General features: G+C 34.4%; 8 protein-coding genes across 8 annotated transcripts; 6 read left to right on the forward strand and 2 right to left on the reverse strand.

Annotated features, from left to right (window-relative positions):
- Nucleotides 1-2,076: 2,076 nt before the first annotated feature.
- On the forward strand, nucleotides 2,077-3,070 carry PHYBLDRAFT_72267 (hypothetical protein; the record flags this gene model as incomplete). Its single annotated transcript, XM_018442621.1, has 3 exons — nucleotides 2,077-2,116; nucleotides 2,376-2,395; nucleotides 2,426-3,070. The coding sequence occupies 3 exons, from the start codon at nucleotides 2,077-2,079 to the stop codon at nucleotides 3,068-3,070; spliced, it is 705 nt and encodes a 234-aa protein (XP_018291494.1).
- A 1,043-nt stretch (nucleotides 3,071-4,113) lies between these two features.
- Nucleotides 4,114-6,218, forward strand: PHYBLDRAFT_181547 (hypothetical protein; the record flags this gene model as incomplete). The annotated part of the gene is made up of 1 exon (XM_018438488.1): nucleotides 4,114-6,218. The coding sequence occupies one exon, from the start codon at nucleotides 4,114-4,116 to the stop codon at nucleotides 6,034-6,036; it is 1,923 nt and encodes a 640-aa protein (XP_018291495.1). The 3' UTR covers nucleotides 6,037-6,218.
- Nucleotides 6,219-8,616: 2,398 nt separating this feature from the next.
- PHYBLDRAFT_168810 (hypothetical protein) lies at nucleotides 8,617-9,805 on the forward strand (the record flags this gene model as incomplete). Its single annotated transcript, XM_018435942.1, has 2 exons — nucleotides 8,617-9,071; nucleotides 9,205-9,805. The coding sequence occupies 2 exons, from the start codon at nucleotides 8,617-8,619 to the stop codon at nucleotides 9,803-9,805; spliced, it is 1,056 nt and encodes a 351-aa protein (XP_018291496.1).
- A 3,842-nt stretch (nucleotides 9,806-13,647) lies between these two features.
- On the forward strand, nucleotides 13,648-16,686 carry PHYBLDRAFT_168811 (hypothetical protein; the record flags this gene model as incomplete). The annotated part of the gene is made up of 7 exons (XM_018435943.1): nucleotides 13,648-14,558; nucleotides 14,597-14,700; nucleotides 14,722-15,241; nucleotides 15,359-15,537; nucleotide 15,862; nucleotides 16,302-16,414; nucleotides 16,664-16,686. The coding sequence occupies 7 exons, from the start codon at nucleotides 13,648-13,650 to the stop codon at nucleotides 16,684-16,686; spliced, it is 1,851 nt and encodes a 616-aa protein (XP_018291497.1).
- Nucleotides 16,687-16,986: 300 nt separating this feature from the next.
- PHYBLDRAFT_72271 (hypothetical protein) lies at nucleotides 16,987-17,614 on the forward strand (the record flags this gene model as incomplete). Its single annotated transcript, XM_018442622.1, has 2 exons — nucleotides 16,987-17,266; nucleotides 17,562-17,614. The coding sequence occupies 2 exons, from the start codon at nucleotides 16,987-16,989 to the stop codon at nucleotides 17,612-17,614; spliced, it is 333 nt and encodes a 110-aa protein (XP_018291498.1).
- Nucleotides 17,615-19,758: 2,144 nt separating this feature from the next.
- PHYBLDRAFT_72272 (hypothetical protein) lies at nucleotides 19,759-21,502 on the forward strand (the record flags this gene model as incomplete). The annotated part of the gene is made up of 5 exons (XM_018442623.1): nucleotides 19,759-19,884; nucleotides 20,012-20,095; nucleotides 20,279-20,379; nucleotides 20,497-20,915; nucleotides 21,087-21,502. The coding sequence occupies 5 exons, from the start codon at nucleotides 19,759-19,761 to the stop codon at nucleotides 21,500-21,502; spliced, it is 1,146 nt and encodes a 381-aa protein (XP_018291499.1).
- A 309-nt stretch (nucleotides 21,503-21,811) lies between these two features.
- PHYBLDRAFT_88026 (hypothetical protein) lies at nucleotides 21,812-23,403 on the reverse strand (the record flags this gene model as incomplete). Its single annotated transcript, XM_018443684.1, has 3 exons — nucleotides 21,812-22,528; nucleotides 22,588-22,658; nucleotides 22,752-23,403. Coding segments are annotated over 3 exons (1,440 nt in total), but the record flags the coding sequence as incomplete, so codon positions are not given.
- Nucleotides 23,404-24,126: 723 nt separating this feature from the next.
- PHYBLDRAFT_145850 (hypothetical protein) lies at nucleotides 24,127-24,618 on the reverse strand (the record flags this gene model as incomplete). Its single annotated transcript, XM_018431543.1, has 4 exons — nucleotides 24,127-24,195; nucleotides 24,303-24,402; nucleotides 24,474-24,523; nucleotides 24,592-24,618. The coding sequence occupies 4 exons, from the start codon at nucleotides 24,616-24,618 to the stop codon at nucleotides 24,127-24,129; spliced, it is 246 nt and encodes an 81-aa protein (XP_018291501.1).
- Nucleotides 24,619-26,744: the final 2,126 nt, after the last annotated feature.

The raw sequence follows: 26,744 nt of genomic DNA on the forward strand, positions 1-26,744 counted from the left end.
AATGATGGTGTTGATGTTAATGTTGATGCTGATGCTGATGGTGGCTTTAATACTGATGGTAATTTTTTTGTTGCTGTTGTTGCTGTTTCATCCTGTTTATTAGTTTGTTGACCAGAAAGTATATTTCCAACTATATAGTAGCCTGAGGAACTACCGTGATATCGTATAACTTTGTTTTTAGCCGTTTCCATTGTACAGACCATACTATCAATGGACGGCAAAACAGGAGAGCCGGCATCAGATAATGCTTGTACACTTGAGCTGGTTTCGGAATATGGAGAACCATTGTTGTTGTTGTTGTTATAGATACTTGGGGACATCGAGTGGCTGTGGTGTTGTTGGTTAGATTTTTCAATCGAGGATTCTTCTGAGCCTTCTTCGGTTGACACAAATGACTGAGATCGTTGACGTTTGTTGGAAGGTTTATCGGTATCATCCTGATGACCTGGTTGGATATTTTCTAGAAGTTTTTCCATCTTTTTTAAACGCATCTCCAAACTTTCGATGTAACTAGAATGGATTTAGAGAATAATAATGCGTATTAAAGCAACAGCTATTATCATTAGAAAATTGCTTTATATTTCGTTCGTTCTTTTGTATATCTAGATCCATATATTCTGGCACAATTTTGGTTTTCAATTTACCCTTTTGGCGGACCTCTCTTTTTGGTAGTCTATAATAGTTTAAAAATATTAAGGGATCAAAAGTTTTATAAGTTATAGGTGTTTGTGCCTATATGGCTGTTTAAAAATATTTCTTACGTTATTAAATGTGCATTCCCATTCATACTGCCTGCATGTCGAACAAGGATGTGTATTATCGACATCACATCTAGAGCAAGTATAGCAACAATATTAAAATGGGAGAAAGGGAGAAAAGTAAAATAAAAAGATTAATGCAACATGTTTTTTCTTCTTCTTTAGTTGAGATCAAGGGTTAAAAATTATGATTTACTTTATCTTCTTTCGCCTACAAGTATCACCTACAAGACAATCATGTTAATTATTACTGATATATAGTATTAATAATATTTAATGATATTTTAACCACAAATATTATATACTTATTTATTTATTTTTGGGTTTTTTTGCTTTGTCATTTTTATTTAATTATCCTTATTCATTAAACGTTTTATGCTCTTTTTATATATTCTTATCGCTTTTTTTTTATTTGGTTTAATTGAATTTGATAAAAGGCTTACAAGCTCTGGTGATTCTAGTACGGCGTGGATTTTGGGTAGCGTTTGATTTCCTAGTCGTTGCTGTCTCTGCTGCTGCTGCTGCTGCTGTTGTTGTTGTTGAATAATTTCCTTGGTCAATGATTGTATTATCATTAGAGTTCATTTCAGATTGTTCTAGTGTGTGTGCATTTATGACAGGTTTGAATGAACTAGTAGAGTGTTTCCAGCTTTGCTGAGCTTGGGTTTCCGCCTGAGAGGAATGTGAATGACGATTTCCAAGGTCAATTGTAGAGAATTGTCCAATATTTTTTTGATCTCGAGGATTCATTGTGATGTAATATTTAATGCTGATATTATTATTGTTATCTCTTTAGGATAATGTTAATGTTAATGATAATGAATTCAAAAAAGAAATGAAAAATAAAATAAAAAGCTAAAACAAGGAACAGGGTTTCCAATTAAGAAAGTTGTAGCCTCTTTATTTTGCCGAATGTTGAAAATAATCATAATTGATAATTAATTAGCCGAATGATTGATTTAGTGTATATATTTGTATTAGAGAGGGTGTCGAGTTATGATAATTTCAAGATGACTAAAAAATAATTATTTGTAAAACCCAATCAAAAATAAGAATAAAGCTCAGACACAGTTATGAATATTATAAGTTGAAAGCATTGATACTAAGAAATTTAGAGGAAATAGACCTTAATAAACTTGACTTTCCAAGGCCTATTTTATTAAGTAAGTATGAAGAAGAGGCTACTGGCTATCATACATTTTGTTATGAAGTGGGAAAAATAAGCCCAATTTTTACTAGAAATTTAGTGAGCATTTGAAGCCAAAAGTTAGGTAATCCCTAACTTTTGGCTTCAAATGCTCACTAAATGGCCTCCACCATGAAATTTGCAAAACAAGTATTGGAATTTAATTCGCCGCGTAAAATAAAAAATTGCAAACGTTTGCAATTCAGGCTCGAAGACACCCTCTCTATTATGTGATTAATATTATCTTTATGAGCAGCATATGTATATCTGTGTGTATAAATTTGAGATAGCAATTGTCTTATAAAAAAATGTAATATAAATAAAGTAAAATAAAAAAGGAAAGCAATTAAAAGAAATAGGGAAGAGACCAAATCGCAGCAGCAATAGCAATAGTAATATTAATAGTAGTAAAACACAATTATATAATATAGGTACACAAGTAGGTATAGAAGTAAGTAAGTATACACATATATATAGCTAGCTGAGAACTGTACCAGCAAGAGCATCTCCCCAGCTGTTGGACCCACTCATTGGTACACCAGGACGTACGGCCGTATTCAAAGTGGAGGATGTTTGGGCACCAGAGGTATTTGAAGACCGTAGTCCGAATGTGGAAGGCTTGAAAATCATCACGACTGCAGCGGTCACGATTAGACATGTCAGCAGCAAAGTAGTCGATATTCGGCATCGCTTCTTCCACACTGTTCCTTCATCAGACACATACCAGCAGCCACAGTCACTGCTGCCAATAAACCAAGCTGGAGGGAATATAAACCCAAAGCAGAATAAATATTTCTCGATTGGCCATCTCGGCTCAACCTTCCGTCTGTCCATGTTTGTGTCTGAGCTTGTACTTGCACTGGTACTGATACTGATACTGACACTTGCACTTGCAATTGCACTTGTGCTCGTATTTGGGCTTGAGTTTCTACCCGTCTCACTCTTGTCATTCCCGATTATCTTACTCTCACTACTATATACATTGTGTGTTGTATTGAATGCTAAGCTTTTATCGTTAATGGCAATACATGAGTCTCCGCTTTGGTATTTAAGCGGAATGATTTGTATAATGCTGCTGAGATTATCATGCTTCTTTACAGGAAAGGTCATTAAAATTGTAAAATAAATAAATAATTAATGATCAATACAAAGAACCAAGAAAGATACCTTTATATATCTTTATATTTGTCTTGTATTGATTGTATATATAGTGATAAAATATTCCCATCAAAATATCATACTCCTTTTTTTCTTCATATAACTATGGAAACGTTAATCTCAAATACTTTTCTGCAAGTCACAATTCTTGAACAAAAAGAAGAAGAAAAAACAGAAATTTATACTTTTGCTATATATGATGGATTTACTATACACATTTATAAGGCTTCATATTTTATATAATATAAGCTTAACTAAATGACTGGTTATGGAATCGATTAATTTTATATATGAAGAAAATACATGTTCTTTAATTGTTTTTTTTTTCAAGAAATAATATATCACTTTTATTTTGAAAGTGCTCATTTGATTGGCTATGGCTTACAGAAAAGTATTTGAAATTAACGTTTCAGATATTCTTCTGGTGTGGTCAGACCAAAAGTTCAAAAAAAAGGGCAAAAAAAGGGCAAAATTATTGTGAAATCTATTATCGTTTCAGGTCATAATAATCAGACAACAGGTGGTCCCCTTTCAAAGTATCTGATAAGCTCACTCTTCTTTCTCAGACATTTTCGGTTCTGCTCTCTTTCTCTCTCTCGTTGTGCTCCAGTATATTTTTTTTTCTAAATATCTCCGTACTTGTTCTATACTCAACTTTAGGCCATTATCTCCAACGGTAGAGACAAGAGACCTTCTTTCTTTCCCACTTCTTTATGAAGACGTGGGCATGTGATATGTTTCATTGCACGACTTCAATTACTCTTTTCTTCTTCTTCTTACTTATTACTTATAGAAGCTTAAGATTACATTTTTTTTTAAAAAAGTAAACCATTTTCTCGTCTTGTGCTACGCATTCTCTTTGGGTACTCCAATGGTTTATTTGTATTAGGAGCACAAAATTTGGTACTATAAAGCCTTATGAATGTGTACGTGGGCATAGCTACAAACGCGAAACTTGACTAGCAATTTACCTTTTTACAACAAACACAATCATTATACTCCATTACCATCATGCCAATTACTCAACTTCCGCCTGAAGTTCTTAGTTCAATTGCAGAATTCCTTTCTAAAAAAGATTTACTGCAAGGTTCACTTGTTTGCAAGAAATGGCGACGACTTTTTTATGAAAAGCTTTGGCAAGACATCTCTATATTTGATGAAAAGGCATCTAATGCAGTTTACAATATATCCCCTGAAAACAAATATTTGATCTATGGTCAGCATGTCAGAAACATATACATTAGTAACGAATATCCTGTCAGCAGCAAAAATATCTTGGTTCTTCAACAACTTTTTCCAAACACTCGGAAACTTAGTATAACGTTATCCTATCCAGAGATGATATATACAGACACAGACACAAACTGTAGTGTGTGGAGGTCAATGGATAATCTCAGCATAAACTTTGGTGATTACATCAATAGTACCTTGATAAAACCGTGCTCTGGAATATTATCACAGTTCGCCTATGTGACAACACTTGATTTGAGCTTTAGCGATGCATACACATCTGGAATCGGGGACTTTGAAGGTATTCACTATTATCTGCCACGCCTAAAACACTTTTCAACCAAAGTTAAGTTGGCCAGGATTACTGAAGAAGACATGAACCATATAAACGAGAGAGTCCCAGCTTATGATTTGACGAATATTTCATTATCAATGTACATGGAAGACTTACAGTGGCTTTATTACTTTGCTGTAAAATATACAAATGTCCGTACATTGTCGTTATGCCCTATATTTGAAAGCGGCCCTTTGAGAGACTACAACCTAGGACTAACCAGATCAAAACTATCAATGCTTCCTCACGTATTCTCAAACCTGAACAAACTGGTCATAAGAGATGTTGGATATACTAGCATGCTTTCCCTCCCATTATATGAGTGCCTTTACAATGGAATAACACTGATCAAAGAATGGAAATATGATTACTACATTCAGACGGATGAAGACCAAAGACTCGAGAGAACCACTGCAGAAATTATGCGCATATGCTCCAAAACCATCGAGTCAATAATATTTGAATATACGGATCCTATCGACTCACCCGCGCCTCACGATATATCCAAGTCATTCACAGATTGTCCCCGATTAGTTCTTATTAACATATTTAACTGCGGTTCATGTTTACAATTCGATATTATTGCAGACTGCTGTCCTTCTTTAAAGGAACTCCGGTTATTTGGTGGAGGTGTTTATATTGGTTCCGAGGCAATGAAATCGTTCAAGCCACATGGACTGCGGGTACTTAATCTAAATGCTTCTTCCATTGATCCTGATACATTGAAATACATATCTGTCCGATGTGAATCTCTAAGCCACGTGTGGTTGAGAAGATTGTCAGTATTCGGAACTATTTCTGCAGACACAGGAACTCTTTTGGTCGATATGTCCAGCGCCAAACTTACGGAACTGCGAATTGGCTGTTTATTTTACAGAACTCCTGCTGAAATAGGATCGTGGGATCCGACCACAGAAATCGATTTTATGAAACTGATACGAGCTGTTAGACCGCATCATCAAATGATCGAGAGTAATGAAAGAATTGATCAATCTTTTCCCAGAAATGTAGTCAAATATGAGACTGAAACTACTTGGTATAACCTATTCAACCGCACAGACATGCCATCATCTGTAAACCTTGACATTTTAAAGAAGCCTGTGGTAGACTATATAGAAGAATACTTTGAGAATTATCGAGACAATATGATTTCTGGTAAAATTCAGGGTATTCGTATTTCTGGTAAAACAGCGGGTATCTGTGTTCCTGGAGAAGAGGAACTTCCTCAAGAATATGATTTGGATCTTAGCCGAGGATATGTGAAATTTATGTGTGGATATGTAGAACACTGTTATATTCATACAATGCCTAAAAGATGTTGGGCTGATTTCTATTGGGACCCTATAAAAAATAAAGTATGTAGTAGATGAACTATTTTCCTGATAAATTGAACAATCTTTTTTTTTTACATTAATAGTATAAAACATAATATTTAAACAGAAATATAGTAATTGTTACGTACTTTTGTGTGTGTATCCAATCTCTATTACATGTATTAATATACTACTATTACCATTACTATTACTTTTAAAATAAAAATCTTTAAAACAATATGTATTTTTTAAACTATACTAAATTCAAAGACGTATCGAAACAAGGGAAGAATCCAATAACAGAATGCGGATTACCAAGTAGAGATAACAGCTACTCAATCGCTCTTCATGATATCAATACTCAATAATAAAGCTCAAATTTGACGGTAGTATGTTAGTGAGAAAAATAGATTAAGTACTTTGCATCAAAGCATTTGAAGTGGTTAACTTTTAACCTTATATTTAGTGAATGTATTTTGAGAATATTAGTGGTTGAATAAAGCAAGAAAAAAAATACATAAACTTCGAGATTGTGGTTATATTTGACAAAATAATTAAGCGCTTACAATGTCCACAGTTTTTTTAACTCCATAGTACTTTCATTAATACTCTTCTTACGGTCACTTTATTGAAAATCTTGTCTTCTACATGTAGGTTGACTATATATTTAACCGAATGCAAAATCGAATTAGAATGTAATGGCTGCAGATTCTTCAAGCTGCGAAAACTCGCATATTAGAGGAGGGTACTGTTTTTATATAATAAAACTTTCAAGCGTGATTATTACCTTAATGGATTAACTTATCTTATAGTTAGAGACAAAACAAACAGGTATATAAATTAGTACTTGCCGGACTTTCACCTCTGCATTGTTAGTTTTTCGCTTTCACAAACTCTTTAGTTCGGCATGTATCCCAGCACTTGTAATAAGATGAAATAAAACCCTTGAGATGACGTTTTTTGCTCTATACTTTTGTAGGCTTCTGTATTTTTTTGATAGTGTCTTTTTTGTAAAAGTCAGATCAAGGGCGCGTAAGTTTACTCTTTGCCGCTGCACAAAATTTTTCTATTGTGTTAAAGTCTAGGAAGCATAAGTAAGAAGATACTCATATATATATAGCATAATATTTCTTTTCAATATTGTACTGTTTAACCCATTTATCTATCTCTGTGCTGTTCAAATATGAATGAAACGACCTAGTTCTTTCACTACAGCTAATACGCTTCCAGACACTTTTTTATAGATTGTATAGCTGTCTATCAATATTGGGTCAAGTTAAATAAAAAGTACTCAGTAGGATATTAGTAAGCAAACAATTGTATCAACAATGCTAAATCAATGAGATTCAGGGCAACCCTATTCTCATTGACATTAACAACAACAGCAATAACAGCAGCATTTCCAATCCCCCCTCCATATCTGTACAAAAATATGCTATAATAATATGATTAATACTAAAGAAGTATTGAAAAAACTACTCGCAATTGACTATTCTTTTCTCGATAGTATGTACTGTTGCAAGTAAACGATGTGGTTTCTAAAGAATATGAGTTCAATTCCCGAAAATATACTATTGATTCCGATTGGCCTATGTCCTTACTATTTTTGGGAAACATTGTAAATTTATCGTATTTATGAAAATGTCCTTTTTATAAATATGAGCTTAATTACTAAGCAAGCCTGCGATCCTTTTTTTTTTTTAAAAATAATAATAATAATTAAAGCACGTTTTGTATTGATAGTCAAGTTTCAATAATATATATAAAATAAACTCGAATCACAATAGATCAGAATGAATGAAATAAATAAAGGAGACGCTTGATATACAAAAAGAGAGAAATAGCGAGTATAAAACTAGACCAAGCCCTGATTTTTCTTTTATCCTAGGCGTTCAAAAAATTCATATATATTCTTTTGAGATCCTCGGCTGATATAATTCATATACAATACATACGTAATTCACACTAAAGTAACGGCGTACTCTGTAATAGTATTTTTTTATAATAATCCTCGCAGCTATATAAATATAGGATATATTATCCGTCCCTTAATAACGGTACCAATAATTATAGCAAAAAGTAAAATGAGAATAGGAATATTTGAGGCTTGCCATGACAAAGTACTTTGCCCAGATAAATGGTCTTATATTTTACCTTTTTGCTTTTGCAAAAATAAAATAATAAAGAGCATGTAATGTTTCTCTTTAAAGGAATTAAACCTATAACTTTGAAGAAGCAACTCCTATTACAACAATTGATGACGGGTACAATTTCAGTGATAAAATAAAATAAAAAGGTTTTTGACATATTTATTCACTATCAAAGTAAATAATTTTTTTTAAAAAAAAATACATGTCTTTTTGATTAGTATTGTTATAACTATCACTATCACTATTAGTATTACTATCATTATTACCGTGTACACATTTCATTATATATATATATATATATATATATATTGTTATTGTTATTACATTAAATATTCATACATACATTACATACATTTATTATTATTATTCTTATAATATGAAGGGAATCATCTCAAAACCCGACGATCGGACTTTATCCAAAAAACTATATAGAACCAAGTTGCAGAAACAAATAATTCTTTACTACCGTCAATCAATCTCTTTCAAAATGACTTCAAACACCCAAGTAATCTATGTCAAGCCTCCCAAGGAATACCCCATTATTGGCGAAACTATGAAGATTGCCAAATCTACAATTGATCTTGATTGTGCTCTCTCTCAAGGCGACATAATCATTAAGAACCTTGTACTCTCTGTCGATCCTTATATGCGTGGCCGTATGCGAGACCCTTCAATTGAATCCTATGCACCAGCATTCGAGTTCAACAGTGTCATGACTGGTGATACAATGTCTGTCGTGATCAAATCCAACAACCCAAAGTTCAAGCAAGGCGACCTAGTCTATGGCAAGACAGGCCTTGGGTACTTTGAAGAATATTCACACGTCAAGGGTGCCTATGCTGACATTGGATACGTTGTTCGCAATGACCCCAAAACTACTGGTCTGCCATTGACTTACTATGTCGGTGTACTCGGAATGCCTGGACTGACAGCATATGTTGGGTAAGTTTTAGTATTTTATATATTATATAGATAGAGAGCTGTCATTGATTTTACAAAACAAAAATACCGAAGGAAAGAAAGAAATCTAACTTGGTTTGGGATTAACTTGCGTGGATTACAAACACATATATAGACTTCAAAAGTATGGAAAACCAAAGAAGGGTGAGACACTGTATGTATCGGCCGCTTCTGGAGCTGTTGGTCAAATCGTTGGTCAGATTGGCAAGGCGCTTGGACTTCATGTAGTCGGATCTGCTGGATCGGACGAAAAGGTTGCTTATCTTAAAGAACTTGGTTTTGACGGAGCTTTCAACTACAAGACCCAGAGTATTGACGAAAAGCTCAAGGAACTCTGTCCAAAGGGTATTGATATTTATTACGAAAGTGTGGGTGGCGAAATGCTCGAGCATGTGCTCAACCATGCCAACAACTTTGGCCGAATTGTTGTGTGTGGCATGATCTCTCAGTACAATACCTCGAACCCTTACCCGATTCGCAACATCATCTATGTACTGACTAAGCGACTGACGATGAGTGGATTTATTGTGATGGACAAAGAAAACATAGCATATGAAGAAGAGTTCATGAGAACATGCACTCAGTGGTTATTAGAAGGAAAGATCAAGTACAGAGAGACAGTTGCCGAAGGAATCGAAAACACTCCCCAGGCTCTGTTAGATGTATTAAAGGGAAAGAACTTTGGAAAGCAAGTGGTCAAGATTGCTGATTTGTAAAATAAGAATATTAATATATAGACATGTAGACATATTAAATAAGTGTTTTGTAATCAATACATATAAAATCAGTAACAAGACACATACATTAAGTGTACAGTTTGAAAAATAAACAAATACATATACAATAAACTATCTTTTGTGTTTTTACTATTGATTTATTCTAAAGAAAAGAACGGGTCAATGTTTCAATAATATTGAAACCATTTATTTTAAGCCTCTCACTCTCTCTTTAGTATGTATGTATCTATTGGATAATGATCGAACAACAAGCATTGTATAGCCACCGTATATATTAAGTCCAATACAAAACTCCTTGGTCTATCATGTTCACATTTAGTAATATTATATATCTTTGATAGACATCATGCAGATACTAATCTCTGGCCAACATAAATTATTATTGTTATCATCAACAACTTATCTTCCTCTTCTCCTCTTCTTTCTCTTTTGATTTCATATTTCTCCTGTTGCTGCTCCCTAGCTTTCAATACATCCCATGTGGTCTGGTCTATCTACTCCTTCAATATATAAATAAATTCACTTTTATTCTTTATAAGATGGGGCTGTACTTATCGATCGACTGTCAATACAGAATAATAATAATAAAACAATAAAAGGTAAAGAAGTGTATCGATATTATTATTATTATTTACTCTTCTTTATAGATATACTTTTCATCTTTTCTTAAAAGAAACAAATAAGCCAAAAAGAATGCTACCTTTGAAATGAGACTTTATTGTTAAAAACACAATTATAATCGAACAATACAAGCCATTTTTGATTAAAAAATAATAATAAAATAAAATAAAAAGGGTTATTATTTGGCTTTAACCATCAAAGCTCTTTTCTTTCTTTTTGGTTTGTATTAAATTATATGCAATAATTTATATGATATTTATATTCCTTACAAAATAACATCAGCTTTAACTACAGCGACAATAACAAAAAAAGGGATTGTCCTACCCCTAAACTGATCCAAGGAAATGAACAAAAAAAGATCTTCATCAAAGTCTATTATTGATAATCCTGCCTTGATTGTAGGCTATTAATTTTGTACTGAAGCTCTAACCAATTGGCGATAGGAATGCTTTTCTAATGAATATAATATACATACATATATATAGATGTATACATATCCATACCGATAATTACCATAATTCTCTCGATTTTATCAAATTAAGACTACACACCTCTTTAACTATGAAAACAAAACAATGCAACTAAATTATACACCAAAGAAAATGTAATGTTTTCTCAATGTATCTTCTTTCTTTTCATTCGATCTATTAAAATATGGTCAGGATTTATCAACTTTCTACACATCATTAATCTGATTTAAATAAGGGATGCCTTGATTTGATTTGAATGATTTTGATTCATATTTGATTCTTCATATTTAAATATATTGGACTAAAATCATCAATAATATTTGATAAACAAATATGGACTCCAACAATAAATCCATCAACCTTCAAAGTATAGATGTCTGTTTAAGTAGATACCACTACAATCTCTTGTTACACTAGTGATAGTGATAGTAATTATATCACCAAAGCTTAAATATACGTACATATTATTTGTAGCGTAAACTAATTGAACTGACAATGGTATAGCTTGCATGGATAGAATCAAGGAGTATCGAGTAACTATTACTTACAGAGTATGGGTGGATCTTGTAGTATATTAGCATTACAGAGAACGTATATTACTCTGGTCACTGTCATTGATCTGTATTGAACAGAGGAACCTCCCTATATCTGTCTCTCTCTGTGTATCCTTGACGCTTTAATGTATTCAACTCTCTGTCACTACTTCCCCCCAAAAAAATCCGTTTTTGTGTTTCACTACATTTTTCCAGATAATACTACCATCACTTACACTAAACAGCTATATAAAAGACTACACATTATCCAATCTTACAATTACTTTACAGTCTATAATTATAAAGTGTACGTGACCCAAGTGTGTTTAAAATCCCTAGAATTGTTAGTCTAGAAGGTTCATTAACAAGAAGGAACCATAGTCCTGCTCTGGAGTTTATATTTCAGTTGAGTGTGATGTATATTACCACAAACAGGACAGAATTCAAATAGAGTTGAATGGTTTGGGTATTTTCTTATTATCCAAACTACTCTAATGATTTGTTTGACACATACACTTTAGGAGATAAAGAATCTCACTTCTAAAAGCTTAAACAAAGGCTGGAATAAACTTCACTCGACCTTCAATTGGGGCTTCTACTTTGAAAAATAAATCATAATCATAATCATAATAAAGCTCCATTTTCTTACCTTTCTTCAATTTCTGACTTATATATATTCTTCCTAATAAGTTTATACATATCTGACTTGTAGATAGTGTCATTGAATATATACAAAGCAATTCATTAACCACAAGGTGTATCCTTAAATGAAGCATTGATATATTCAGAAGAAGTTTTAAAAGAGTATAAACATGTTATTAAAACAAGCGACGAGGAATTAAAGTGATACTTTGGGTACTGTTGGCTTATAGAAGAGAAAAAGCGGACTGGTATCAATTACGATGCTGTCTCAATTGTGATGGTTACATTCCTTTTATAAAACCTCTTCTACGACTGGGCATGTATTTATAATCGGCTCCCGAGATTGACGTTGTGTTTTTATATGACTAGAAAATACAACATACTTCAAGAAGTGCTAATAATATAGCGATATATGTGCCTGTTGATTCAAAGATGAATTAACTGGGTTGTCTAAAAAAATTAATGCTGTTAGCTGAGATGTGCAGACATCAGAGAAGAAAGAAGGTCGGGTGAATAAGAGGATTATGTGTGTTTACCACATTAAGATAGTAAAGTAATATGTGTCAATCGCAAAGGAATACGAAAGGCTAGAATCAAGAAGAGAAAGGATGAACGGGGCTTGAAGTTACAAGTGTTGCATATTTCGGCCCAAAACTTTCTGTACTACCTTGAAAGTTTGAACAATAAACAGGTATCGAAGTTAATAAAAGAATACATATTATGAGAAATAAATTTCATCATTTATTAACTAATATCATAAAATCCCTTTTGGTGAAATCATAGGACACCGATAACATATCAATCTCTATTAGGCTGGGGAAAAGGTGCTTACAATAAGGCTACGATCAAACACAAATGTGTTATATTGGGAAGTAAATTTTGAGAGTTCAAGAGTTCAAGAGTATTGCTCCAAATTCACAAAATACTCATATTTTAATAACTTTGTTACATAAAGTACATTTTCTATATCTATTAACTTAACAACCAGCCTGTATTTTGGCATGTAACTGTCCACTTTATACACTTTTACTAACAGTCATTTAGATGGTCATTATCTTATACTTCCAATAAATCTATTTGTTTCCGCAACAGTATCACTACAGTCAGCGCCTCAATTTAGTGATGTTTTGTGAAATTATTTATATCACTATCACTAAGCCAAATATCATTAAATTGAGTGCTGCCTGTAAAATTTCTTTCATACATCCATTACAGCAAGTAAAATAATTTTAGAATCTAATGACATATTACATATAAAGCCTTTGTTACCAAAAATGAAATGATAGTCTTATATATATATTTTTAAAGAAAAATAGCACACATATGCATCGACGGCTTATTTTGCTTTTATAGAATCAAATGAATTAATTTGGAAAAAGGATGAAGCTGTTACCACCTGAGACTCTTTGTGGCTACTTACTAAGCCAAGTTCAACGATATTTGTACCACATAATATCTTTATTACTCACATGCTTCTCTAAATAAATTACGCCTCTGTTTTTTTCTCTTTTTTTATTCACAAGCTTTTATCACTTTCTCTTTATTCTCTCTTTGTATGCTAGCATCAAACTTACCTTTTGAAATTCTCTCAAAAATTGCAAGGCTTCTGGTAGCAGATGATAAACTATCTTGTATTCTCACTTGCAAGGCATGGAAAATTCCATTTCAAGAATCGCTTTGGGAGAATATCAAAATCAATTTCATGGATAAACTTGAGACCATCTGTACTAGTGTAAAGGATACAACAAATAATTACCTACCATCTAATCATATAACGAAAGGTCTGCGGGTCGATGGAAAGACAATTTTAGCTGACTGGAAGCAGACCAGTGCTTTCAAAACCTTTCCAAACTTGAAGCATGTCGATATGGGATCGCTATCTTTTTACAACGTCAACATAAAACGTATAAAATATGGCCCTCAATGGGATACATTGAACAGTTTATATTTCAAAGTTCCCCCAATAGACCGGAAAATATCGACTACAGCTATTCTTGAGGTTTTAAAAAAAGCCTCCAATCTCAAAGAAATATGCATCTATTCTGATCACCACTATGTTGAAATCGAATTTAACCTAAATCAATATAATGCTTTTCATATCGCATTGCCACGACTGGTAAATATCAGGGTCCAATTAATGCTCAAAGATATACATCCAGATGCCGTACCAAGTATTCCAAAAACTCTATCAGCACTCGATGTAACAAAACTCTATTTAAAACTCTCCGGTTGGAGTCATTTGTGGTTGTACTACTTTTGCTACAAGTATCTAAACCTGCAGACTTTGTCGTTTGTATCCATATGCCGACTTGGGGGGATAGTTATAAAAAAAACGACAAAAGAGAAATATCACTTCTCCGTTCAGTTAAGAGAGTATTTCCACGCTTGGAAACAGTGCGTTTCTACAGTCTGGAATGGTCAGAATGGTCGCATGTACTGCTCTGGGAACTCCTTTGCCCATCGAACGTACGTCTCAAGAATTTAAAGTACACTTTAAAACCCAGATATCATACCACAGTTTTTCCTTGTACAGTCTTTGAACGATTACTACAGTCATTTGTCACAACACTCGAAAGACTCTCCATTAATGGACAAGTACGTTTTGATAGTAAGATCATATAAAACCCAGTTTTCCTTTACTCTTCGCTGTTGGTGAGCATTAAGATCAAGTATTGTGGCGTACATATTGCATTGGACAACCTATTGGACAATTATCCATCCTTACAGAAATTCGGGTTTTCCCATGGGAAGCTATACATTAGTAATCCAAAGAGTTCTGGATGCCCAAGTCAACATGGCTTAAAGCTCTTGAAGTTAGATCTTGTTGTGACAAGTGTTTCCGCACTTGAATATGCATCTTTCAGATGCAAAAGTCTACAATCTATAAATATGAAGAGTTCGAGAATTTGTGGATCAATTTCTGCCGAAGCCAGAAGCATATGCATTGTCATATCTCACTTAAAGCTCAAGACATCAATCTTTGACCATGTCAGATTCTTCTCATCCGAGGAAGACATGAGCGATGATACTTCCATTAACTTGATATTGCTTTCTCACTCAACCAATCCCCACATGTCAACCAAAGCAAAAGAGAATGAAAACGAGAACGTTAATGTCAATCAAAAATCTTCTGTGGAGCCTCTAGCTTGGTAACATCTTCGTGGTGATTACGATGGCTTGTTTGACTCTTGCCTACGGATCAGACCGCTTTCAGAACAAGAAGTCTGGACTGCAAATGAATACTTTCAAGTTTCTCAGTTTAAAAGCAAGGCGAATGTTTCTGAGGCTGAAAAATCCTATTATGATAAGCGTGATGAAGAAGATTGGGAGGAAGACCTTTGTAGAGGCTATGTCGAATTGAGGTGTAATTACAAGACTGAATGTGATGTGCCTTTATGGACTTGTCGAGAATATTCTTTTGATCAAAAGACATCTTATGGGCCTGGTAATATATAACTCGTAGTAATTAATTACTTTCTTTCATCCTTTCACATCAAATTTAAATAAAAGCCAGGCCTCGAGTGGTTAGTGCACAGACAATTATATATATAAATTCAATTTAATCTTAATATAAAGAAAAAACATGGTACCGATATTGAGACCTTTTAAGGTAAATTGATTAAGCCTTATAAAATATTATACCTTTTATAATATACAATACAATAAAAAAAACTTTAGTGTTTTAAGATAGCTGCCATTTATGTTATTTCATGATTTACTTAAAGATAAATAAAAAGAAATATTCTTCATAGTTGTATTCTTATTGGAGAGTAAGTCTAATGGCTCTATTACAATTACGTTAAAGATGCTGAAATACACATTTCTTTTTACCAAGAAAAGACAAACAGTCGATCTAAATTGATAAAGATAAGTCTTCTAGATAATAACATATTTGATTAATTACAAAGTGTATTTCTAAAATGGAAGGCAAATGTTAAAAATATGACAATATATTACCCGTTCATTTAAAGAGAAACTAATTCTATTGCACTAACAAAGAGAAGAGTAAGAAAATACTGTAAGAATGTTATCTATTAAAGAGACAAAATAATATTGCTTTTATCTGTTACTATTAAAATCCCTGTTGTGTAATGGTTGGTTTACACTGTTTGAGTGTATAGTGTACGCGACAGAACATTGAAGGATGTATTATGTAATATATCAATATCTTTTTCACTGAGAATATAATTGCAAGTATGTATACAATAGCAAATTAAAAAGTTACCAAGCATTCTCTGATATTCAAAGTACAAAAAGCTTAGTAAATGATGACTATGGTTTTAATAAATACGTCAATACTGAACTTTTCGTACATAGTCTGTGTAAGTAAAATGAGGACATTGTTTGTGTGTTCAATTCATCGCGCCTTTTCTGTATCTTTCAAGCACACGTTTCTTTATTCTTTATCTCTCAATTATCACTTATTTTTTTTTTTTAGTTTTTCTTCTTTCTCTCATTACAATGCATCCTTTTCACAATGTTCATCCGAATAAGCCAAATTCCGTAATATACATTTCAAGCCAGCAGCATTTTAAAAAACTATTTTGACTGTACCCTTATATACTTTATAGACAAAGACAACCTCTACAATTAGACAGAGTTATCTATATCACATTAAAATATACAAACATTTATTTTTATTAATCTTCGAATTTGCTTGACTAAATGGACTTTCTCTTATAAATGAGCCCTCCTAATTACAACATTAACCTCTTCCATCAAGTGAAAAAAAAAGTTTAAAAGCGTGTTTTTTTTATTAAAGACGATCATAGTTAAAAAAAAAGACTTTATTTATTTATTACATATACACATAAAGAAGCTATTTGATTTGATTTGATTTAATTTAATTTGATTTCAGTTAATGTTCTTTTACATGAGTAAAAGAATAAAAAGCATGACACCAAGTTCTTTGTCCCCGCATTACGCGGCTCAATCTCCTTCAGGACGTAAACCTGACTTGGTAGCGAAGGAGGTGCTGGAATGGTGGCAAACCAACGGAAAGCACCCGTTCATCCAGCCCCACATCTCGTCACCGAGTAATGTGGGTGCGAACTCGCCAGAGAACTTACCACTAGGTGATAAGGTCCAACTCATTCGACTACCAGTAGCTTCACCGTCAGCCGTTAAAGAGTTCAGTCAGGTTAGCAGTGAAGAGCCAGCACATCTCACCACAGGTTAGACCTCCCTCCCCCCAGCATCATGATTCCACATTGGCGATGCGATGTACACAGTAGTCCTTCCATAAATGAAAAGAGACCATGCCCCACGACTTCTCAGAATTAACTGAGCTGGCGAGTAACAACTTTCACTTTCCGATGCTTGTAGCATGGAAGAATCTCCCTGCAACGGTCGCAAGAGACGCCTCACTATGAAACCGGGACTGTTGTTGCTCAAGGAGAAAACAAACGACACGCGTTGGAGGGGTTCTATTTGTAACAGAAAAACTTTTCATCTGCGATTAAAGTTTAGGACTGCGCTTTTTGTCAGTCTTAGATGACCACGTCAAAGCAAACGTGACATAGATATATAGGCGTTTTACTAAGTTTGTGTAACTATTATACTGCAGAAGAGACAGCTAATACTATTTACTCAAAGTACTTATGAAAATGACTTTGTAAGGCGAAGTAAAGTAGAGCAAAGAAGCAAGGAAGTAATAAAGTGTTCGGTATTGATCGGTATAGCAATAACTCTAAAGATGGAGTATAAAATTCTATAACGGCGATTTGTAGGTTACTCTAAACTGGTCTGTGCACTTTTTGTTCAAGAACACAAGAGAAAGTATTTTTCTTTTGTTTGTACATGTATATAATCTGAATTAGCATAATACGGTAGATGGAGAAATTTTGAATTTAAACATGAGTTTTATTGAAATGAGACTATACCGATAGTTGAAAGTACCAAGATGAGTTTCCGAGAGAAGGAGTGTTTGCCATAAGCTTTTTTAGAGATTATTGTGCAGAACATAATAAACGCTTTCAAAATTTACTCTTTAAGAGATTTAGTTACTAATAGTATTCATGTACAAATGAAAACGAAAGCACTTGGCAAATAAATTCTACTGAAAAGATCGAATTCTATCATTTTATTAAGGTCTAATTTGGCACTGACACGCCAGCCATTCCGTACTATGTAGTATAAGTTAAATACCGGAGATTCTATTAAGGATGTAGCCAGAAAAAAACACAGATAGTCTAACTACACCTTTAGCTTACTCAAGACCAATGTTGACTTGGCTATGAACAAGGTCGAGTAATTTATAAAGGCTATTTTGATTCTACAACAACAATGACTTGGCCCTTTATTGAGAGATACAGTTAAGGATTTATCGGTGATGCTAATTACAGGAGAGTAAAGTAGTTACTATAATGGAACTTATACTTTTTAAAAAGAACTACCATAAGATGATTATATTACTTTCAAAGAGAAAAAAAAAAGGTCATTTGGTATTGATATTTCTTTCTTTATTAAATAATAAAAAATTGGTTTTTCTCTAAACGTATTTATTTTATATTGCTTTTAATTATTTAGGGCTCTAATAGATCGTGTTGTTGAAAGTTCTAATTTATTGCTCCCAGAAAAAACTTGCCTTGGACTATAAAAAATGACACCAATGAGAAAATAATTTGATCGCTTATTATCTGACCTTCTCAAGATCCTTTTGGGTAAGTTGTATATTTGATAAAATAATAATAAAAAATTATATTTTTTGTGAAGATTATAGACATCCTTTGTTGTAAACTAGCTTAAAACAACAATAACTTGATTTGACATATTCGAGAACGCTTTTCTCGTACAATAAGTGAGCCGACACTGTGCTTTGTTTATCAACGATCTTAAAGACACGACGTTTCCAAGATAGGATGTAGGCGTTTCCTGCCAGGATGTAGAATCTTTAAGTAGTATGATATACAGTTATGTCATTATACACAGAAGTATTTACTAGTAATTTAAAGCTAAATTTATAAAAGTGTACATTGAATATGTCACTTTTTGTACTTTTCTAAAGCCATTATTCTACCTTGTATTAGAGGGGATATGTATGTACTTGTGGAACTTTACTCACTACAATATATTTGACAATTTCTTATTTGGTGGGTATAGAAACATTTGATAGTAAATTGCTACAAGCACACACCCTATATAATATACAGAACTTTTTGCTGTAGTGAATTTGGCTAATAAACAGGGCTAGAAGCGAGTTAATGGTTCGGGCTAGAAACAGGCTAGAGGCATCCAGGGTAGAAGCGGGCTGGTGAATCTGGTTAGTGAACCTGACTAACTTCTATTCTTTTCATTTTGTTGGACTTGGTTCATACTAGGGTTCATTACCATAGGGGTATTCAATAATATTATTAGATTAAAAGACCTTCAATTCCGTAGAAAAATTCCATGTCCAAGAAAATTGTTACAGGCCCATACCCTATATTTATCTATTATGGGAGTAAATTTATACACACACTACTTATTTTATATTGATTTTGATTGGCTAACTGCCATCACAATTTTTTTTTGGACTTCTAAAAATGTAAAAAAAAAAGAGAGAGAAAGAGACATAGAGAAAGAAAAATAATCTCAGTTTTTATTTTATTTTATTTTATTTTAGATCTAAAAAAAAAAGCAAATTGCAAATTACAAACGAACGAACGAACGAACGAACGAAAGAACGATGCACGCCCATAATTCACATGAACACGATGAACCCGAATCATGGGTTTCTCAACTAGGTTATGCTGAAGATCCCGAGACACCCCTGACAGCCGACACGTTCCCAAGCAAATCAGGTGGAAGACCCGTAAGACAAACCCCTTTTCCTTCTTCCCTTTTATATTATTATTAAGTGATTTAGACAATGATCATATTGATTTATATTATTCAATACTAATGGATTCTTTATATACGTGCATGTATATATTTAAAAGGCATGGATGAATCCTGAACATGTATTGTCAGCCGAGCAGGTTACTTGTGGTAACTGTGATCAACCCATGGTGTTGCTTGTTCAAGTAAGAGAACAATATTTTTTTTATATTGAATTCTACTGTATTGAATGTATTCTCTTTTCTTCTACATTACACTACATTACACATAATCCTTTTTTTTTATTGTTATAAATAAATAAAAGGCAAGAATATTCTAACTAGCTTGGTTGAACTTTTACTTAATAAACTTTTTTTAAAAAAAAATAGCTTTATACTCCCGAGGATCAACCATCAGAAGCCTTCCATCGTACTGTTTATGTCTTTTGCTGTAAGAAAGGATCCTGTATTAAAAAGGATTGGACTAAAAGGTAATATGTATATACATGTGTGTGTGTGTGGTGTATATAAACGATGGGTATTATTGATCTTATTGATCTTATTATTAGATGACTAACAATGTGTGTGTGTATAAATACAAAATCCAGTTTCAAGGTTTTCCGTAGTCAATTACCTAGAGAAAACCCTTATTGGCCTCCTCCTGGTGACGAGTCCGAAGATGAAGACGCCATGGACACTGATTTCACACCAAAGCAATTCAAGGCTCCTACTTTGTGCGTAATTTGTGGGCTGGCTGGAACAAAGCAATGTGGCCGATGCCACAGCACCCACTATTGCTCTCGTGCCCATCAATTGGCTGACTGGAATGAGTGCAAACACAAGATGTTCTGTGGAAAGACATCCGACGAGAGTGTAGATAGACTCCGCAAGGCACAAGTGTTTGGAGAAAAGGAAATTGTGAGTGAAGCCGAAGGTAGAGAAGTTGAAAAGCTCGAAGAAGAAAAGTACCGTAAGAAGATCCAAGAGGCTGGTACAGTAGAGGAAGAAGAAGATGATGTAGAGTACGGTAAGTCAATCAAGATGATCCATTTGTAGATTGTAAAGAAAAAAGATATGTGCAGTGGATAGTGGTTTTTTCTTTCTTTATTTCTTTCTGTGTGTGTGTGTAATGAATATATATACTTATAAACACATACACACATACACACAAATATATATAATATATAATATAATATAGATGATGCGCCTGTGGACTCCAAGGTATCTGTGGATGACACTTTCTTACAGTTCCAGCTACGCCTGGAGTTGAACCCAGATCAGGTCCTTCGTTATGATCGTGTCGAGTACGACATGCCAGACAGGGAACCTTTGTGGGTTCAAAAGGATCAGAAACCCAGCAATATTCCTGCCTGTGAGAAATGCGGTGGTGTGCGTACATTTGAGTTCCAGATCTTGTCAACCATCCTCAATTTCCTTGCTGTCTCCCACACTTCCGAGGATTCGCTTGACTGGGGATCTCTTTATGTCTACACCTGTAAACACAACTGTGCTCTAACAGATGTGTTTACTCCCGAGTACATCTGGAAGCAAGACTTTTCTGCTGATGGTATGCGCCTCGGTGGCGAAGCCCCACCAAAGAAGTCTTCTGCTTAAATATATATATATACAATAATAATACGCACAAACACTTTATTTGTATCTTTAACTATAAAAATATTTACATACATACATAACACTTGCATTTATATATGTAAAAAGAAATAAACATTATTATTCATTATTCATTATTCATTGTCGTTGGTTTGTTGTATGGTGCTTTATTGTGTTGGATCTATGTTTTATAATCTACAAGAAGTATGTGTATGTGTGTGCGTGTCTACCAACTTTATTATGTGTTTATTATATAATGTATTTACTATTTAATTTAATTTAATTTAATTTAATTTATTCATCCAAAAGTTCAAGATGTCCTTTGACTGCACCACCCACACTCACACGATCAATGAGGAAAGTATCGTGGCCAAACATGGCATCCAATTCATAATATGTCACACGTTTGTTTCCGGCTGCCCTGAGACACTCTGCAATCTCCTTTTGTTGCCATACCGGGAACAGGATATCAGACTGAACACCCAAGACCAGTGTAGGCATAGTTAAGTTGCGCATTCCGTTGATGAGATCCTGAGTGGCAGGGTCAGATGATGTGAGGCTAGTTAAAGGTTGTTTTGACTTAGCACTCTCTTTTCTATCCGTATTCGCAGAAGAGTTTGCTACATCAAGGTTCTTTTTGCGCATCTCGAGTGCAGAGGTATTTCCGGAAATGGTTCGACATGCTTCGGCATTGTCCTGATCATCGCTACTGTTGTTCTCCGAGAGTCCACGCCCGCTTCGACGCTTCTTGAGTTCTTCGAGCTTGGGGGTATTTCGCAGTCTCTGGTCCAAAAGACCATTGACCGATGACTCGGACATGTCAAACATATCCATGGCCTTAGAGATGTAAAGCAGAGAGTTGGGGTCATATTGGAGGCAGAAGCGTTCGCCTTGGTGATCCAGATAGGTTTCGATCAAGAAGTCAGGGCACAGAGCAGGAGATTGGTCTTCGTGAGCACGCTTTCTTCCAAATCTCTGTTCCCACTCTGGGCCAGATCGATAACTAATAGTAGCAATCTCACGAGCCAACTAATACAATGTATCAATTAATAAATGAAATGAAATAAGATTTGATTTTTATCTATTACCTTCATACCAACATGAGGGGGAACTGACTTGTAGTAGAACCCCTTGTTCCAGTTTGGATCAGACATCAAGACTAGAATCGATTTGTAAATAGCATTTGGTCAATAAACCTTGTATCTATTTTTCACTTTTATATATATATATATATATCCTCTCTTTTTCTTACCTTGTCTTTGAGTGTGTCTGAGGGCAATTGAATACGGATGAGAGCGAGAACAGGCAGAAATACTGACCAATCGCTTGACTCTGTCGGGATACAGAGATGCGGCCGCAATCGATTGCATTCCACCCATACTGCTTCCCACACTTGCGTGCAGACGGTCAATTCCAAGGTTGTCGAGCAAGAGGAACTGAGCTCGAATCATGTCAAACACAGTCAGGATTGGGAACCGGGTGGCATAGCGTTCGTTGTCTGCGGGGTCAATTGAACTAGGCCCTGTGGAGCCATAGCAGCCACCAATCACGTTTGTGCAGATCACAAAGAACTTGTTGGTGTCGATGGGTGAGCCAGGCCCGATAAAATCTTCCCACCAGCCTGGCTTGGTGTTCTTGGAATGCGACTTGGCATGTGAAGATGCCGACAGTCCGGTGTGGATGAGGATCGCATTGTCTCGCTTAGCATTCAGCTCTCCCCAGGTTTCGTAGGCAATCGTAAATCTGGGCAAGATTCCACCATGGTCCAGAAGAAAGGGTTCATTGTGTTCAAAGGTTTCGTAGCCTGTGACGACCTTGTCGTAACTTGGTTCGGGGCCACTGTCGAGTTCGAGAGTTCGAGACTTGAGCTTGTCGATACATGGGAAAGAGAGTGGAGGGTTCGAGGAAGTAGAAGGTTCGGATTCGAGAGGACACAGGGAATATATTGTTGGCGAACGATGAAAAGCTTGATTTGGTTGTTAGAAACGAATATATGTTTAGTTAATTAAAAGATGTATATGTATATTTATTGTTGCTCTTATTACTGTTTCTCTCTTTTTTATATATATATAGATGAAATAAAATGAAAACAAAAAGGTAGGGGATGAAAGCAAGAAGAAATACCGGGAATTTATGTTCGGTATTGTTTATAGTGTGATAAAAGAAAATGTCCAGATATATATATATATATATTATATTTATGTATGTATGTATATTATACCTCTTTGATTGATTTGGGTTAGGGGTTGAATTGCCTTGAAGAGGTTTGCCCGAGAGTAACGAAGGAAGGTGGTCATAGTGGAATAAGATGTGATAAAGACAAGAGGAAAAGAAAGAATAGGCTTCAAACGACACAGACACAGACTACACGACAGACACACAGACACAAGATACAGAAATAAAAATAAAATAAAATAAAATAAAATAAAGAAAAGTGATAATTGAATTTGAATTTTTTAATCTACAAAAAAAAATGACTTGAAAGTTTGTACCCTATGAAAATGACGCGATGATCTGACAGTCTTGTTGGACAATCTTTCTATTTTTCTCTTTAGATAAGCCAAATATGTATATACATATAAGGAAGAAGAAGACGTTGGAATTATTACTCATTTCTTTTTTTTTTATTAATCATCACTAGGAACATCAAATTTCTCATACGCTTCGGCTATAGTAACCTCTTGATTGGCGGCATACTTTTTATATATATATTATATATATTTCAAGATTACTCAGCAATTGAAAAATAAAAATGTCGATAAAATACCAATTATTATATAAGTTCAAGTAAATGAAAACTTACTATACCAAGCAGAACAGTAGCAGAGTCCTTGATGTCGTTATAGTCATGCAGCAACTTTATGTACTCTTTTGTGATTTTTGATGCCTCTTCTTCAGTAACTCTAAATACAGTACATATTAAAAGCATAAAACATATAATACACAGTATCAATATCAATATATGCTGGCTCACCCAGATGTTCCGCATAGCTCATCATATTCAACCTTCTTCTGTTTAAGTTCCTTTTTTAAAGTTATAAGAATTGTTCGATTAGTCGGCAAGCGTACACACAGATATATAAATAAGCTACCTCTTTCAAAGGCGTTTGATTATCCATATTGAACAAAGGAATGTATTTATATATTTATTTTTTTAAAAAAAAGGCAGCAAAAGGATAGTTTCTTTGACAAGCTTTTATTTTATTTAATTTAATTTAATTAAATTGTGTATATATCAATAAAGAAGGTCTTATTATCAAATAGATAAACTACATTAAATTAATATATCAATTGAATCTGTACAATTGGTATGCAATTATATGCTCACCGATAATAATAAAACCAAAATGATAAAAGATAGAGAGAGAAAATGCAGTGATATTACAAGCCACTGTGACTAAATATCCTTGTCGCAGTCGATCTTGCCTTTTTGCATGGATTTCAAACCATAAATTACAAGAAAGCCCAAAATGACCATATATACATATATACATTAACAATAGGCTATTTGTAGTTTAATAGAGAAATAAGCAAAATAAAACATAGCAGAAGAAAAACAGCAACATATTATGATATAATTGAAATAAAATAAAATTAACAAGTGCCTTTAAGAAAGGCTCAAATATATATATATTATTATTATGTATACTTTTCTTAGTGGTACACCTTTGACTCTGACTCTGACTCTGACTCTGACTTTGACTTTGACTTTAGCCACACACTCGCACGCAGACACAGACACAAAGAGAGAGAGAAAAAGTCTATTATTATTGTTTTTTTTATAATTAAAACCATTATTATTATTGTTACGGTTTCTTTCTTTTTATATATGTATATATAATACATATATATAATACATACGTATATCTTAATTTTATTATTTTATATATTGTTTTTTTTCATTGCTATTTTTGAACGTCATTCTGTGTTCCTTAATTTGTGCATGCCCTTCATTGCTGTAACTGCGACTTTACGTACAACCAAACATTCAGCTCTTACTTCTTTCCGGCTCAGTTCATCGTTTTTATATAAATCACCAGCCTCGTTACAACAACAGATCAGACACATGAAAGCATACATTCAAGTCGTCGGCCAGTCCTCCCCCGAGGGACCCCCAACAATTATTGTGCATTACGATCAGCAGCGTTACATGTTCAACTGTCGTGAAGGTACCCAGCGACTGTGCGTAGAAGAAAAGGTGCGCATGACCAAACTGCGAAACATTTTCCTGACTCGCATCAATTGGGAAACCATGGGTGGCATGCCTGGCATGCTGCTTACCTTGACTGACGTCGGAACCAAGAGACTCGATCTTCACGGCGGCAAGAACCTTACGCACCTTATGGCTGCCATGCGTCAGTTTATCTATCGTACCTCGAACCAAGTCGAAACCCACGAAATCAAGAGCAGTCTGGATACTTTTGATGATGGAAATCTTTCTGTAAAACCAGTACCGATTTTTCCTACCGCCAGTGCTACTGCTATGCCTACCGTCAGTAGTAGTACTAGTAGCGTCAGCAGCTTTAACAGTGCTATTAGCAACAGCGAAGGAGAAGACTCACTTGCGAACTCCATGATGAGTGATGCTTCAGCCGGTCAAAAGCGTGCTTGGGAAGAAGATGTCGTGGATCCAAAAACTTACTTGACCAGAGATCGCTGGTTGACAGACAAAGGATCATGGGTGACTGCGGCAAACATGAAAGCATTCTCGGAAGCGGAGAAGGATGGGTACCGTAAATATGTTCTTTCAAGGATGTTTACTGTTCTTGGACCTTCCAATGCACCTGGCCATACCATTGAGGCTCCATGTACACCCAGAACCGAACAAAAGCAACAAAAACAAAAACAAAAAGTTGATAATAATAATAATAATAATAGTAATAATAATACTGCTGCTGCTGTTTCTAATAATAATAATAATAATAATAATGATAATAATGCCAATGTTAATAATAACCATCCTCTTGGTGATGAGGTTGCTGAAGCCATGGAAGATATTGAAATGGTGGCAACAACTGTCGAGAATATTGTGGAAAAGGTCAAGGCAAAAAAAGTTGTGAAAAGGAGAGCTACGGTGGTTGGTCGTGAGATTGATCATCTTTACTCGGGACTTCCTCCGACAAAACCTAGTCAAATGGTGGTATCGTATATCTGCCAAGGTCCCACAATTCCAGGAAAATTCAATCCAAAGGCAGCAATTGGTTTGGGTGTAAAGCCAGGGCCAGCATTTGGTAAAGATATATAT

Source organism: Phycomyces blakesleeanus (assembly GCF_001638985.1).
Source record: "Phycomyces blakesleeanus NRRL 1555(-) unplaced genomic scaffold PHYBLscaffold_11, whole genome shotgun sequence".
Taxonomy (NCBI): Eukaryota; Fungi; Mucoromycota; class Mucoromycetes; order Mucorales; family Phycomycetaceae; genus Phycomyces; species Phycomyces blakesleeanus.